The 16,549-nt window shown below is 38.0% G+C and overlaps 1 protein-coding gene across 1 annotated transcript in view; it reads right to left on the reverse strand.

Moving 5' to 3' along the window:
* The window catches only part of TCEA1 (transcription elongation factor A (SII), 1), a 29,653-nt gene that overhangs the window by 12,740 nt on the left and 364 nt on the right, over positions 1–16,549 (reverse strand). The window contains exons 2-3 of the mRNA XM_009870259.1: positions 10,323–10,385; positions 5,157–5,262 (exon numbers count right to left, since the gene is read on the reverse strand). Of these exons, the coding sequence (XP_009868561.1) occupies positions 5,157–5,262; positions 10,323–10,385 (169 nt within the window). The remainder of the gene's footprint in view (positions 1–5,156; positions 5,263–10,322; positions 10,386–16,549) is intronic.

Here is a 16,549-nt window from a genome sequence, read left to right on the forward strand (position 1 = left end):
AACTGACTGAGGTTGCACTCAGTGCCATCATCCATGTTACTGACAAAGATGCTGAACAGACCTGGACCCAGAACAGAGCCCTGAGGAACACCGCTTGTCACTGGTCTCCATGTGGACTTTGAGCCACTGACCACAACTCTTTGAGTGTGACCATCCAGCCAGTTCTTTATCCACCAAGAGGTCCATCTGTCAAATCCACGTCTCTCCATTTTAGAGACAAGGATGTCATGTGGGACAGTGTCAAACACCTTGCACAAGTCCAGGAAAATGACATCCGTTGCTTTTCCTACGTCAACCAGCACTGTAGCTTTGTCATAGAAGGCCACTAAATTAGTCAGGCACGACCTGCCCCTAGTGAAGCCATGCTGGCTGTCACCAACCACTTGATTATTTTTTATGTGGCTTAGTACAGCTGCCAGGAGAATCTGTTCCATGATTTTACCTGGCACAGAGGTAAGGCTGACTGGCCTATAGTTCCCCGGGTTGTCCTTGGTCCCTTTTTTAAAGATAGGGGGTATGTTCCCCCTTTTCCAGTCTGTGGGAACCTCACCAGACTGCCAGGACCTCTCAAATATGATGGCCAGTGGCCTAGCAACTTCAGCCGCCAGTTCCTTCACCATAGATTCAACTAATTATATGACAAGTAACCTCAAGACATTTACTAGTATCAAGAAAAAAATATGAGAGAATAAAAAGATGCAATGTTATCAATTTATAAATTTAACTTTAAATTTCAGAATTTTTTTAAAGTAAGAGTTCTCCAGAAGCGCTAATGAAACGTGGCTAGTTATTCCCTGGGAGCACGTAAGAATTTAATTTAGTGGGTTCTCCTATGTTACTGATTGAGATATCACCACCAGAACTTGGAAAGTTTCTTGGCAAGTTTTTTAACTAAGCTAAAGGAAAGAGATAATAACAGGTAACAGGTGACATAGGCAAGAATTTAACAATGATCCTGTCATTTAATAATACTTTAGGCCTCATTTTCCAGACACCGATCAAAATAACCTTAAGCTGCGCAAGCAGCGACACCTGTCAACAACTCCTCTGCAGGACACAAAAGTGAAAAACAGAAAAGCTTCTTTCTCATAGTAGCATAGGAGGGAATAACATCTAAAATCTAGAAACAAACAACAAAATCATGAACTATTTACTTACCATTTTTAAAGACTATCATAAGTGACAGAAGAGCAAAACACCTTAACTTCTTCGCTATACATGTGTTTCCTCCTATCTGCTATCACATAATTTGCAGCACGTGTTACTATCTCCCCAATGACAATTGTAAAAAATTACAGATCTAGTTGTACATGGAACAGTTCCAAATCTGTATTTTACAGGAATTTATTTCCATAGCTCATACTTGACACGGAAATGAAACTACTGAAATTATTTTCACCTTTTACTCTACCTGATATCTTATAAAGCCATGTATTCTTCTTATCAACAGTAAACAATACTCTTAAACACTATTAAGACTGCAACTTAAGAACTTGCTTTATTAATAACAATTTGAGCAAAGCCAGTAGATTACTAGATGTTCTCAAACCACTTTACCTAATGACAGCATTAACATATGTCTGAGACAGTTCTAGACTGTGCCAGGTTGCTCCAGCAGAATCAAAGCCAGGTTTGAAGTAACAAAGGATTGTATGAACAAAGTAAACCGAGTAAAATACTTCTGTGAAGTTTGGCTGGTGTTACCTTCTTTCGACAACATGAAACACTTAAAAGTTGGGTTTCTTTAAATAAAATTACTCAGACATGCACTTTTTTTAAAGAGACATTTCAAAATGTTCACGGCCCCATTCTTAGTTTCTCATACTGGCAACCAATAATCGTACTTAAAGTTAAAATTCCTGTCCAATCATTCTGCATTTCACAAACTTAGTGGAGTTAGGTTTACTCAGTATAGAGGTCTGGGCATTCCTTTTCACTGTATTCTCTTAGATTTCAGGAAATAATTATTTGTGATGGAAAATGTTAAATTCCTTAAAGAATTTTTTATTGTGGTTTTTTTAATACAAAAGGAACACTCCTCATAACCTAAATGGGTATGCACAGATTCTTTATCTGCATAGCACACTCTACAGACGCAGCTACTTGGCGAAACAACAGTTATTTGCAAATCCCAGGTTACAACTGCAGAGTATTTTATTCCGAGAGCAGAATTTGCTTCATTATGTAAACTGTGACCAACTCGGCTGCGCGGTTTGACGGTCTTACAGCAACATCTGAAAGCGATCTCCCACTGTAGCTCAGCCAGTGAGTCACTTCAGACAGGGCTGGCAGGCCCTCTGAAGGGCAGCTCCCAGAAAAACCACTGGTGACTTGGCATTGCTCTGGCCAAGCCAAAAACATCTGGCGATTCACAGCCGTACTTTGATTTCGTCTCATGTTTCCCACGCATTCTTAAAACTTAAGTTCCGACAGCACCGAACTGAAACAGTACAAGCACCCCGACAGTCAATAACTCCTGCCTAAATTCAAAACGTCACTCATAAAAATAACTCACAAAGACTTCAGATCTCTGAGTACGACGCTTGATACAATTAACAGTTGTCCACTTCTGTTGCCATCTTTGATTCAAACCACTTTACAAGCACTATAAATAGCACAGTTTAAACCGATTTCTCAAGCAGCTCAACCTACAGTATTTCATACTCTTCCAAGAAAGTCAAAACTAACGATAAAACAGAATACAAGCACTTGGTAAGATTCCCACCCATACTTTGCTCAGCCCAGATACTCTATCTGCCACAGTTATGAGTTCTAATGAATTACTTAGCAGTAAAACTACAGGCAAGACATTTGCCCTACTACGTTTGACTGCAAGGTCTACATTACAACTGAGAGTATGTAAGCTCTGAATAAAAGCAGTGCTGTATTTTCAGGAATAATTTGATTTTATACAATAAGTGCATAACCACAGCTATACTAACCCTTGCACAATACAAAAATTAGAGCATGAATAAAAGTCACATATGCACTGTCTTCAAAAGAAAGTATTCAGTTCTGATCAGTGCCAAATATTTCCTATTTACTTTCCAGTTCCTGTCTTAGATGAAAGTAGTCTTAAGTAGAGCCTCACAACTGCCTTAAAATAACGTGAATGTAGCAAGCTAGCAGAAGGGGAAGGTCCACCACGCTGTCGGTCACTGCTGCAAACCCCGTGCAGGAAACAGGAACTGCAAACAGGCTGGACCAAAACACTGATAGAGTTGAAATTCGAAGTCTGAATAAGCGAACAAAATAATTAAGCTTCCAGCTGGTCAGTTCCCAGCTCTGGTCTCCTGGATCATCACCTGAGCACTAGTGGTAGCACAGGAGGGAGCCAGGAGCTCCCCTTCCAGCAGCAGCCCACGGCCAGACCCACCTGCTGTGACCACCAGGCACCGTGTTCTTGCTCCAGACTTCTACAGGGTGAACGCCCGCCAGGCCCTAGGTGGGAATAACACTCCCCATGGTTCACAGTGTTTGAACACTTAAAGATCAGTCAGCTGTCAGTAACGATATATTAAGAAAGGCTGACTGACTTAAGATATTGTATTTAAAAAAAAAAAAGAAAAAAAGAGAGAGGACTTTTTACTGTCTCAACGAATAAACAGAAATTCCTTTGCTCTACTTTGTTGCCTAAACTAAGCAGCAGTATCAAAAATTTGAACTTCAGGGAAAAAGAACAAAAACAAAACACAAGTTTATTAGGGTTTTTCCTTTTTTTAAAATTAGATTAACAACTTTAAAGACAAGTTATTCAATCCAGCTGTTGCTTTTACAAGTCTTTAGAGCAACTCAAGTTAATACGCAGGTCCATTTCTCCACTTACGACTTTTATGCACTGGATAAAATACAGATGGACTTCAAGTTCTAAAGTCGAAATTTAAACATAGAAAGTACATTATTTTCACTATTTACCAGTGAACTCCAATCAGATTCTTTATAAAGTATGTATTTAATTTACAACAAAAGTAATTATCATGATTTTAAAAGTATCTGACCAGCGTATCTAGTATTATCTAAATTTAATTACCAAAACAAACCTATATAGTATTATTCAACCTATTAAAGGTAGGTTAAACAAATAAGTCTGCTGTAGAGGTTGTTGCTTCCCACTAGAATAAACAAGTGGAAAGCTGTGACAAATTGTCCATTTCTACATACATAGGCTGTCAGATGGATACAAAGTCATTTGTACACCACTTACAAGAGTAATAAAGTATCTGATAAATTACTCTATGACTAATGGAGATGAGGTTGACTTAAAATGGCAGCGAACTCTAACATCTCCTTGTATTTATCATATTTTTCTAGACAGAATGGCAAATAATTAAACCAGTAGAAAATAATGTAAATGGTTTTTCATCGCAAAATTTTAAGACTCCTAAACCTTAATTTACCCAAAATTAGATACAAAGAAACAAATCAGAGTATAGCATAGTACAGGAATAAAAATACCCGGACATACTTTGAGATTCAAGTGTTTTCAAATACATTAAGTACTACAAAGTACGCTTGAATAGGATCCTGCTAACAGAAAGGTTTCATTAACTGCATTCATTCTTTTAAGGGGAATTAAACAAACAGCATTAACTCACTAATTAGTAAGTTGTTTAAAACTACAAAGGGTTTAGAAAGTACAGATCTATTTCCCCACTACCTGTAAGTTTTAACATATTCTTAACATCAACTTTTTAATATTTTAACATTTTTTTCTCTTCGCAAATCACTTTATGAGCAAGCTACAAAGCCTCCACACTCGTATGAGATTTTGCTCAAGTTCTCCAGAGTATGTGTTATACTTGACAAAGGAAGTAGCCCAGAACCGGTTCGTTAGTGCTTAGTACTGCAGTACAGTCACTCTAGCTCAATAGCAGGTAACGAGACTTCAGAAATGAGTCACCACAGAAGCTGCCCTCCTACTACTTGCGAGCCACGACAAAAATATATTAACTTTTTCTCTGAATATGCTTTCACAGTAATGCACTGGTGATAGCCAGAGTAAACCACAACTACATCAGTGCAGAAACTTTCGATATTTACACAGGAGCTCAAACATATCTAAAGTAAGGCAGTGTCACGGACTTGCATCAAGACTGCATACAGCTAAAACATGCAAGAGCAAAGGGTAGGAAAAAAAAAAGTTTGCATTGCCATACCTAACAGTTTCTTCCAAGACTTGATGAGAGATTTTGCTAAAGATGTAACTTCTTCATCTGTGCTTTGCTTGCGTATGGCATTCACCGACATTCCAATTCTGGTAGACTGCAATGAAAAAATACATGCTATAAAAGGCGACATGAAGACAATTTAACAAGTAAAGATACATAAAGGTGTACTTCAACATGATTTTTTTACAGAATCTTTTTTCTTTGTTTTGGTATCATTTATTTTTTAAGAATATCATGATGAAATGCTGGAAACCTTTACAAAACTGACTTTAACCACATGGACATTTTGAAAAAGAATGCAACAATATTACCATTTGTGTCCATCACAGAAGTTGGGGGGAGGCAGCGGGCAGGAGGGTTAAGGGCAGTTAATCAAGATATTTGCTCTCAAACCATTTCAGAAAGCTCTGCAGAACTACTTACCTGAACTAAGTATAACATTTAAAACATATGACAACATGAAAATCGTGTATCTCATTGTCATATAAATTTTTCAGCAAAATTTCACTTTTTCAGTGAAGCAATAACTGTATTTATATTTCAGCATGGTAAGAAGTTTGCCAACTGCTTCTGTGACTTCATAGTCTCAAAACTCCCACTTAGCGGCTATGGAAGACACTGCAATATCAGCTGTGAATGACAGAAATTTAGGTTCCTAATAATTTTCACAATACTAAGATTCTTCTACAGCTTAAGAACGGAGGGTTCTGCTTTCACATAGAAACAATTAGTCTACCTCTCCGAAAAGACCAATATGTGACAGGCTTTAAACCTTTGGCACTGCTGCCATCTATAGAGTGAGAATGAGGTTAATTTACAATCCATTCTTTTTTTAGACTTGGATCAGGACATGTATTTAGCTCAAGAGCAACAGAAGTTTCATTTTAGAAGACTTCTGACTAATGTGTTACTCTTACAAGTAGAACATTTCCACACTTCTCATAAAACTAGAAGTATTTAACAACACAAATAAGTATTTTATTATAATTTCATATTTTGATTGATGACTAAATTCTTTAAATTGTTCTTACGATGCTTGCTTTTGTTGCATTTACTATTTACGGGACTTGCTAAATATAAATTATTCTACTTTTGCAGTAGTTCATCATAAATTTATTTCTCCTTTAAAGGAAAATTTAAATCTTTGTGGCTTGCTAAAATTGGAAAGGATTTGTTCCTGTAAATTACTCCTTACAACCCACACAACACTTCTGGGGCACCAAGGAAGTGCTAAATGAATGGAAACATTCTGACTAGAAAAATTCAGTAGCTATTTCAGCAAAGGAAACATATCAAATAACCTCGGGTGTGAATATCGGCTCTAAGCACGTATTTGGGATTAAAGAGAACAGATGGTTACTCACCTGTAACTAAAATGTTTCAAGATAGACCCTGGTCATTTCAGACTAACAGTACTGGACAACTTGCTTGACATTTTAAACACACATTTCCAACATTATATTCAGATAATAAGAAACTGGAAATTGGAAATCCATAAAACGCTGAATGAAAGGAACACATTTACAAAAAAACCAAAAACTCTCCATCGGCAACTGGTCATAACCACAGCCTACCCTCATCAGCAACAAGACATCAACTTTCAGACCTGCTTAGGTAAATAAAACCCCAAATTAATTGGAAAAAGTAATTTCTTCTGATCATTCAAGAGGAACACATTATGGTCGCTATGTAAACTGCCAGCTGTCTTAAGGCACTACATGAACACAGCTCACTTGTTTGCTTTTTACAGAGTACTTGGTCTGGCCTCACCTAAAGAGAGGGGAAGGAATAATCTACCAGGTAATTTGCCTGCAAACTGACACAAGTAACTGTCAAAGGATCAGCGTTATAGTCTCAAAGTGACTGTGCTTTAATGACAAACCGGCCGCCAGCATTTAAAATTTCCTCAGTCTTGCAGCCTACAGAGCTGTTCTTGTGAAAGCCACTTTAGGCAGAAACCTCCAGTATTTTTCCCCGACCTAGTATAATCTGTGGAACTGCTTTACCTCTGTGCCAGTCTGTAAGTTTTGCAGGCATACGAAAATCACTCCTCACCCTGTCCAAAATGCATTTTTAAGGGATCGCTCTTCCCCACTTGAAATTCTAGAGCACTTTTCAGCTGCTTTCTGAGAGCAAAGAGGCTCAGAGTCAGGGGTGGCTGCTTCCACCCCTGAAGCTTTCAAGCTGTCAGCCGAGCAGCCTCCAGCTGGCACCAGCAGCACAAGCAACCTATGACTGAACCTAAACCACAGCATATGGTGGCACCTACTCTTCTCCAAGCCCAGATTAAATGAGAACACGTACAGAACATAACCGGGGAAGAATAGCAACCACTGAAGCAAGCAGAGGTGTTACCAACTTAAAACAGTAAGAGAATATGCAGACACAGAACTGGTGAGCACCTGGACCAAAGCAGAGCCAAAGCAAGTCCTGAAGAATAACCACCTCCAGGTTCCCAGGTCTCCTCCCCAGATCACCAAGGCACTGGCAAGGAGTCACTAAGAAGGGCTGTGCATCACAGCCCAGTTCTGCATACGTGTGTGTAGCTGCCAGTAAAACCTGTTTGCTAAAATGAAGACCGTCTGCCTCACTCATCGTTTAGCTGCACATTACCCACAATTAGCACCAGGGACATGATGACTTTAACACTGTGTGGTTGCTAAACCGCTTTGCGATTCTGACCGCCTATCGGATAGATTCCGTGTTAGGGAGGCTACTGGCTCCCTGCCTAGCTGAGCAAGGATCGGCTCGCTTACGCAAAACTCGTCAGATATGACACAGTCGTATTATTGCCTGTAGCCACTGCAGCTTTCTGTGACAAGATAAACAGGCCAGAAGGACACAAGCACAAGTCCAAACCATCAATGTGCACTTCCCTATTTCACATACCTGTAAATTGTTCAGAGGAGCTCATCAGCTCAGACTGAAGCAACAGTCATGTTACAGGAAAAATCATCACTTCTCTATTACACAGGAACAGTGAAACTGTCACATCAGTGTTTTTTTCAATGTAGCCTGCTTTCAAAACTCCTTTAAAATTGGTGTGGAAGTATGCTTTTCACTTGTGTTTGAACTGATGAAACACAGGACATATCAACAGATATCTCAGTCTACACAGAGGAAGTTAGTGCTCCCACTTTCTCATGATTATCACCCTTTTTGTCGTTAGCACACTAACAATCCACAACCAGAGCGATGCAGCCGATTATTCTGCATTTCAGCTGTTGCTCCAAGTCCTCCATCACTTAAGCAAATTTGGAAGACTAGCACAGAAAATTTATGGCAGACTTTATACTCTTATAGAACTCTCGACAAAAATAATGTAAATCTGAGTCTAAACACATTGCTAGATGCAATCTTATGCAATGGAACTGTTTTGAATACAGCAGTGAGTACTTAAGAGAAACCTCTTAACTAAACTACAGTCAATCTACTACGCAAGCGTATGCCACAATACGCGATCCCTTTAGACCTACCATAACACAGAGAAATCTTCTTTACAAATGCACATGGTACTAACCTCCAATACAAATTAAAAGCAATCATTTACTACAAATATTATTTCCTCGGAAAGCCAGGTATCTCTTATATCAGTGAGAATAAATAGGCTTCTTTCAAGTAGGATAGAAATCTGGACAGAATTAATAAGTAACTTTATATAAATTATTTCAAGGTCGCACAAGTGCTCTAAAAGGCAAACAAATGAGTTTGTTGTTTTTAGCAAGATTAAGAGTCCTCCATTGTTGATAACATTACTAAGGTTTTCAGTGCAACTAAAAAAGACCAAGTTATCTACTCATATATTCTTCAGATCCTCACAATTCAAGGTTAAAATTGTTCTGCTGCTCTGGGTAAAGCTTCTCCTTCTAGTCTCACTTTTCACACCAAACAGAACAGGTTTGCAAAGCAGCATTTACAGAATTTCCAGAGCACTTGCTGAGAGATTTCTTCATTCCAAAGGAAAAAAAAAAACTTATTACACAAACAGTTTGTGTTAAGACCTGCACAAAAAACTGTCAAAAGAATCAGGTCAAGAGAGTATTTTTCTGGGTTTTGTTGTTGTTGTGTGTGCGGCTTGAGGTGTTCTGGTTTTTTAAGCAAGGAGATTAGACACAGGGGAGAAGGTTGCAGTGTCACAAGTGATGCTCATTCATGCATGAAGATGACACTTTCAAATTCCTATTTTCTGTCATAAACTGTATTATTAATAACATACCAACTACATTCTGCAAATATATAGGATGCATACATCAAGAATGACGTTGTTACTCACACTTAAGATTTGAACTTTATAGCTAATTCTGCATCTGTGACAATTAATTGTCACGTAGAAAAAAATTTACTTTTCAGTCTCTTCCTATTTAAGTGGCTATCACAGCAAATCAGGTCTTATATTTGCCTTTGTGACTTGAAAATTTTCCAAGACAGAAAATACCTAGTTACTTTGGAAGATAAGTTGTTTACTGAGGAGTTACATGACAACCTCAAACAACATGCAAATAAAATTCACTGAGTTACTTTTTGAAAGAATTTATAAAAAAAAATTATAAAATACTATGTTAGAGATGTAGATAGAAGCAAAATTAGAGAAAGTATTCATGTAAGAGAGATTGTACCACACCACCACTCCTGTTCAAAAGAGTAAAACAGGAGGAGTATAATTACATTAAGAAATACACTACTTGCAAGTTATGGCGGGAGGAAGAAGGAGGTAGTGAAAGAAATGGTCAAATACAATTTGCTAAAGTTATAAACTTTGCAAAACCAGAACTACCTACACATGGAAAAAGAACGTATCAGTTGTAACCAGGTGCACTGTCCTTCAGAGGGAAGGGAACAACACACCTGTGCTCGTAAGAACCTAAGATTGTATGCAAGGTAAGTTTATAAGCAGCTCTTCCCCTTTGCCCATGACAAAATTCACTATTTTCAACTTGGAAAAATAAGCTTTCAGAGCCTGCTGCTGGAAGGAAACACTTCAGTGCCCTAAAATCGGGGTGAAATAAAACTAGTTACCCTATAATAACACTGATTATCCCAAGGAGTTTCTGCATCAGAAACTACTTTAATAACACAACCTTCTTCCAGATTTGCTGACTTCACCATCATCATTACACAGTTAGTATTTGCACCACAACAATATGAAAATCATACCTGTAACAACTCAAGGGTCATGGGAATATTTTTAAGCTCCTTCAATAAATCAAGAGCTCCAGCCTGCAAAAAAAAAAAAAAGAAAAGAAAAAGTCAATTTAGTAGCAATCAGCTGCTTGAAATACAGTATCAACAACATACACTTATCTTCCTTCAAGATTCCAGACTAGATTCAAACCATTCGTTCCTAATTTATCTACAGAACAACTATAGGACAAGGAATATTTTGCTTCACAAACTCTAGGCATTAGCACATCTTAACTCAGAAATCAAAATATTCACTCAACGAGTAGAGAAGTTTCACCCCATATAGTTCAAATGCCAGTCAAAGCATTCTGTCAGATTACTACTTAACCAACATACATCCTCTAGAAAGCAGCCTCAAGGGTATTTCACTTAACAGCACGAGAAACAAGCCAGACAACTGCAACTTTCAGAACAACCTCACCTGTTTTAGCACAAGAGCTTGGAGTTGAGAAGCTCTGCATAGTCCATCAATAACACACACAGATACATCTGTTTATATATGCACACATATTTATATATAGTTATAAAACATACATATACAACATTCTTAACTGGAGTTGCAGTCACATGGTAAAGTCAGAAAAATATACTGGTTTAAAAACTGTGATTGAATCACACTCACAGGTATAGCTTCCCCACTAGAAAAAAAAAAGACAACTTTGTGAGTTTGTCTATCAACAAATGCCCAAGTTACAGAAGCTGAGCAGGACTTGCTTTCAAGTCTTATTTTCAACTATTAAGTTTAAATATTAATTCAATGAAATACATAGATTAGTGCAGACAGTGCTCTTCAATTTATACCAGACTGGCCAAGTATCAACATGTTCCTAACTAGAAGACATAGCCAATCCTAACATGCCAAAACACTTGAGATAATCCACTTATTAGTCAGCTGTCAAGGTTTTTTCTTTTTTCCCCCTTTTCCCCTGCTATGACCCTAAGGAAAGGTACAAACTAATACTGTGTAAGCAGTAACTTTCTATATAGATGAGTTAATTTCAGAGATTGTACTTATAGGTGTTAATAAACTCTGCACCGCTACTCTGACTTACAATTCATTTCTTGGCGACGTTAGCCTTACTTCACCATGAAAAGTTTTCGCAAACGTGAGCTCCATAATCTACGTGAACCTCTGCATCCCTGATGATTTACCATCTCTACTTGAGCAAAACTTTGCACCATCCACTTCTTACTGTGCACACAGGTTGTCAGACTACAGCAGCCTCCTAAAGGCTGAGATGATTTTGCTGTTATTCAACTGCATATGGTTCTGGAGAGCAAGAAGGCCACTGTCTTCGCATAGAAGAGGCCCCTCTACTCAGGCTAAGCCCATTACCTCCCCACTTTTTCTTTTTTTGTTTTTCTTAATTCATAAGGTTTGGAAATAAACCCCACAAAATTTCTATTTTTTTAGATATTTAGAATTGGATTCCTTTCTCCTCCCTTACCTTTCCAAACTCAATCTATTTTGTTTACTTTAATATGCCTTTTGCTTGCCTTTCTTCTTAAATTCTCCCTAATCAACTTCTAATATGACACCTGTTGCAAGGAAACTCTTGTAACCTCCTGCTGCATCTGCTGGTTTTACAATTTAGCCACTAAAGTTAGTACATAAAATAACCACCAAGAGGCTGAGAAATATGAAAGTGGAACTTCTGTATCACATCCAAACAGGGACAGCTTTGGAGGCTTTCAGACACCTGCTGCAACCTCTGTTTTTTAAATACACCTGACAGCAAAGAAGCCTCTAAAAAAAAAAAAAAAAAAAAGAACTAAAACATTTCACTATGTCCCACCTTACACAAACCCAATTCATCTATAAAACTAAAGTTTTACTATTTTGCTATCATAGCAAAAAATCTTATTTATCTTGTACTCGCAACATACAAAACCTCTCCAGTTTTAACCATAGAATTTTAGCAGCAGTGATGCAAGACTGGGAAATGTCATGCTGTTTTCAGGTGCTAAATTGAGTTAGCATACTACTATTTCTTCCTCTAAACAGCCATAGACATGGTTTCCTCTGTGCAAGCACAGATCCAAGTAAAACATGTTAATTATCTCCACTGCTACAAAACAAAATTACATTCAAGAAAATTTCCGTAGCCAAAAAAAACCAAATTACAAAATTCAATGTTCCATTTTAAAAAATACAATCTGGTAACACTTACCTCCAAACCAATTAAGTTATTAGCAAGCTGTACACATTACATGATTTCAAAATGAACACAGGTTATTATAGTCTGCAGTTTCAGCATAACAGTGATACTGTAACACAAAGTAGCACCCTCTTCACCTCATCTTGGAAATACAATCTCACCAAAATTTCTTTGCCCCTGTAAAATTCCTTTGTAACTGTACATATCAAAAAATATCAATATTCCCAGTCTAAACACTTTCCAAAACTAGTAACTTCATCCAAAGGAGGTTAACAAACCATGTAACAAGTAAAAAAAAAAAAAGTACTCTCTATATAGATGTTACCAATTCTCATGCTGTTTTCTGTATTGTTACGAAAATTTCTAATGCACTAATGCTTTCCAAGCCCTCACTCCGCTCTAATCAATTATATTAAATGTACCAAGAATCAGATGCTTTAAATTTAAATTTAAATTGAAATTAAACTCACAGCAACTAAACAGTTTTTCATAATCGTTTTTCTTTGCATAAAGTCATATGCCCTCTTGTCCTCAAAACCAGAACAGAATTTACACAGTAGAACTTGTAATTCCTATTCTTCTAATGTAAGACTTCTGTTAAAAAGCCCCCAATCATTAGGAATATTATTATAAATATTTTTAAGGCATTTCAATAATTTTATAGAAGTTAAAAGGCAACACTCCATTCCACTAGGCTGGTTGGCTTCCAGTTTACCTTGTCACTCGAAATACCAGAAGTCAGTTTCCTACAGATGTAGTAGATTATTCCTCTCAGCTTCTCCCAGTTGATCAGATCATAACAGGAGAATAATGTTCCATATTCATATTTTAAAACTATGCTTCTAGTGACAGAAAATGAAGTACATTTCTGAAGACAGCAGAACTATCCAGTTATAATTCTGTTCTACTTAAGGGAGCAAGTATTTAATAATATCGACAATTTTACATTTTCTTCCTTAAACTTACTTAACTAGCCTTGATTTTTTTAACACATGGATGCAATCATATTTTTCATACCTATTCATTATAGCAGCTTAATGAAAGAAAAGTATACTTATGTACAACAAAAGGTATAAGGAAGGCGCTACATGTGTTTTAATCCAATCACAGTTATTCTGAAGAAGAAGTAATAACTATTTCAAACATGAAACTAACATTTGAAGTAAAGGCAGAAATATCTATCTCAGAGTGTATTAATTACAACACGGCATTATTATTTTGTTCTTAAAAACAAATGAGCTGCATATATCACTTCATTAAAATAGTTATGAAATCTGCACAGCTGCAATTAAATCCTTAGGCAAGGCAAATCAACAAAAGTCTGACTCACTAAGAGTGTCTGCACAGCCTGCCTTTTCAACTCATCAAAAGAAATGCCAAACAGCACTTTGCTACAAGCCACAGAGGCACCTTTTGTACAAGGGATGAAGCATCTCTTGCTACCCGAGTCTTAGCAACTTTGGAGTTGAAAGGTATCAAAGCTTTTTCTTTTTTTTTTTCTTTTTTTTTAATTGATAGGCTACACCAAACCATTCTCAAACGCACACATCAAATACTTCTTATTGAGTAAAAATGGGAGTAAGAAATACAGTATGTTGTCAGGAGCATCGCTATCTCACAGGCATTTATGTAAGACCACATTTCTTCATGAATTCAGCTTCATCTTTGTGAGACAATGAAGTGCCTCCTCCTAGAAATGTTCTTAATAATTTTGCTCAAGCTAGCCTTTTAACTGCAGGGTAGGGTTAGGCAGGAAATCAAACTGCACGATTATAAATTAAAAAGACTAGGGAGAAAAACACAGAGATACCTCCCACATTAAACACCGGTGTACCTCCTCTCCTATCACGGAGCCAAGGGTTTGTATCGTGGTAACACATGTACTTGGGATAAACTTCAGATCTCTGCTATCGGCCACTGAGGCAGCTCAAGCCTTGTCTTAAAAGGTTTTTGAGACAGCGTGAAACTAACAACGGAGCCGCCTGTGCACGATAACGAGCTGGAACGAACCAGCTCTGCTCCAACCAAGTCTAAAAGCGCAACTGCTTGCGGAGCTGCCCAGGCTCTCTCTCCCAGGATGGGGCAAGGATGAAGACCTGGCCACTGTCTCCAGCCTGGCCCAGCTGGGCCTCCTACATCTGGCCACGACAGACTACACTGACCCCAGCAAAGCCAGCGCACCGTCCCCTGGAGCAACAAAAGTTAACAAGGTTACGCATCCTAGAGCACAAGCACATGTCCCCAGCTGCTCCTAGGAACCACATCCAAACGCTTAAGCCTTTCAAATCAAAGGGAAGCAGCTGCAACCCCCAGGAGCACCTCTAGTATTGCTGTAGCGCTGCTCCCCAGCATCAACCAATCTTCCCATATTACCTGGGAGTTGCTGTCTTCTTTCTGCTACCAGAAGTCTTCCAAATAAAACAGAAGTGACTGCACTTCATCATTCTCATTACTGCGATATTTAAACATTTCACAGTCAGTATGTCTTCAGCCTTTTGACATCTCATAGGAAAGAGCCATTACTTCAATTTTAGAGTCAAGGAAGTGAGACAGTGAGTTCCTTTGTGCTGAAAAGCACAGGGAATATAAATAAAAAGAAGGAGGGAGGGGACAAAAAGTTAAAACAAAAAATCAAATGAGCAAATGCTGCCTGAAAAAAAGTCTTTTTTGCTAGACAAGGCTCCTGTCTCCATACTGTATCACTAGAGGGTTTCAAAGGCATCAGAGCTAAACTGTACAATATCATGCAACATCAAGGTTTTGGAAACACAGTAAAGCATGGTCTGTGTGTGCTTGCAATTAATTTGTTTAGATTCTGAATGAAATGTTTCACTGGTTTAGTGAAGTCAGTATTTCTATAGTTATTCAAATCGTACTTTAAAATGTTATTTATAACTTCCATTACCTTAAACAGACAAAAAAAATACCTTCTACAAACTGAAAATCCACAATGCTCAGTTCTGATCTATCATTTAATTAACTACCCTAACACACAGGAAGAAAATCGTTTAACTTTATGTATTAAAGTAACAGCTTGTAGGAAGAGCAGCAATCCCAAACACACAAACTATAACACAATACTACTGTGCTCACCTGATAAACAAGGAGGAAATAGTTTACAACTTACTTGTATGCTATTTTATGTGTACCCATAATCAGGAATTTCACTGTTGCTGTGCACTCTGATTTTACTTTATTTTTGTAGGAGTAGTAGAGATGGTACATGATACCCAAGTAAGCTCTGCAGAATCATAGAATCATAGAATGTGCGGGGCTGGAAGTGACCTCTAGAGATCATCTAGTCCAACCCCCCTGCCAGAGCAGGATCCCCTAGGATCCACACAGGAACGCGTCCAGGTGGGTTTTGAAAGTCTCCAGAGAAGGAGACTCCACAACCTCTCTGGGCAGCCTGTGCCAGTGCTCCATCACCCTCACAGTAAAGAAGTTTCTCCTCATGTTGAGGTGGAACTTCCCATGTTCTATCTTGTACCTATTATTCCTTATCCTATTACTGGGCATCACTGAAAAGAGATTGTCCCCTTCCTCTTGATACTCAATCCTCAGATATTTGTATACAGTAATAAGATCCCCTCTCAGCCTTCTCTTCTCAAGACTAAACAGCCCCAGGTCTCTCAGTCTCTCTTCATAGGACAGATGTTCAAGTCCCTTAATCATGCTCGTAGCTCTCCGTTGGACTCTCTTGAGTAGGTCCCTGTCTCTCTTGAACTGAGGAGCCTGCATCAAGGGCATACACGAGAATAACACTTGAACTAAGCTAACTGAATTCCACCTAACTATGTTCTACCTCCTTTCCGAGGCAGAAGTTAATTCCTGAATTTATAAACACAGTTAGAAGTGACGCTCATGCTTTATTCAGGTTTTACAAATATAAAAGCAGCTCACATCCTCCATCTGCTTCAGAACTTTGCCCACACAACCGCGGCCACCCTGCTGAAGTGGCATTAGGACTCTTCATTCATTTTATTTTTATTTTATTTTTTTTTTTAGCTTCCACAGCACACATAAAACTCCAAACTCTCG

Source organism: Apaloderma vittatum, unplaced genomic scaffold (genome assembly GCF_000703405.1).
Source record: "Apaloderma vittatum isolate BGI_N311 unplaced genomic scaffold, ASM70340v1 scaffold41295, whole genome shotgun sequence".
Classification (NCBI taxonomy): Eukaryota; Metazoa; Chordata; class Aves; order Trogoniformes; family Trogonidae; genus Apaloderma; species Apaloderma vittatum.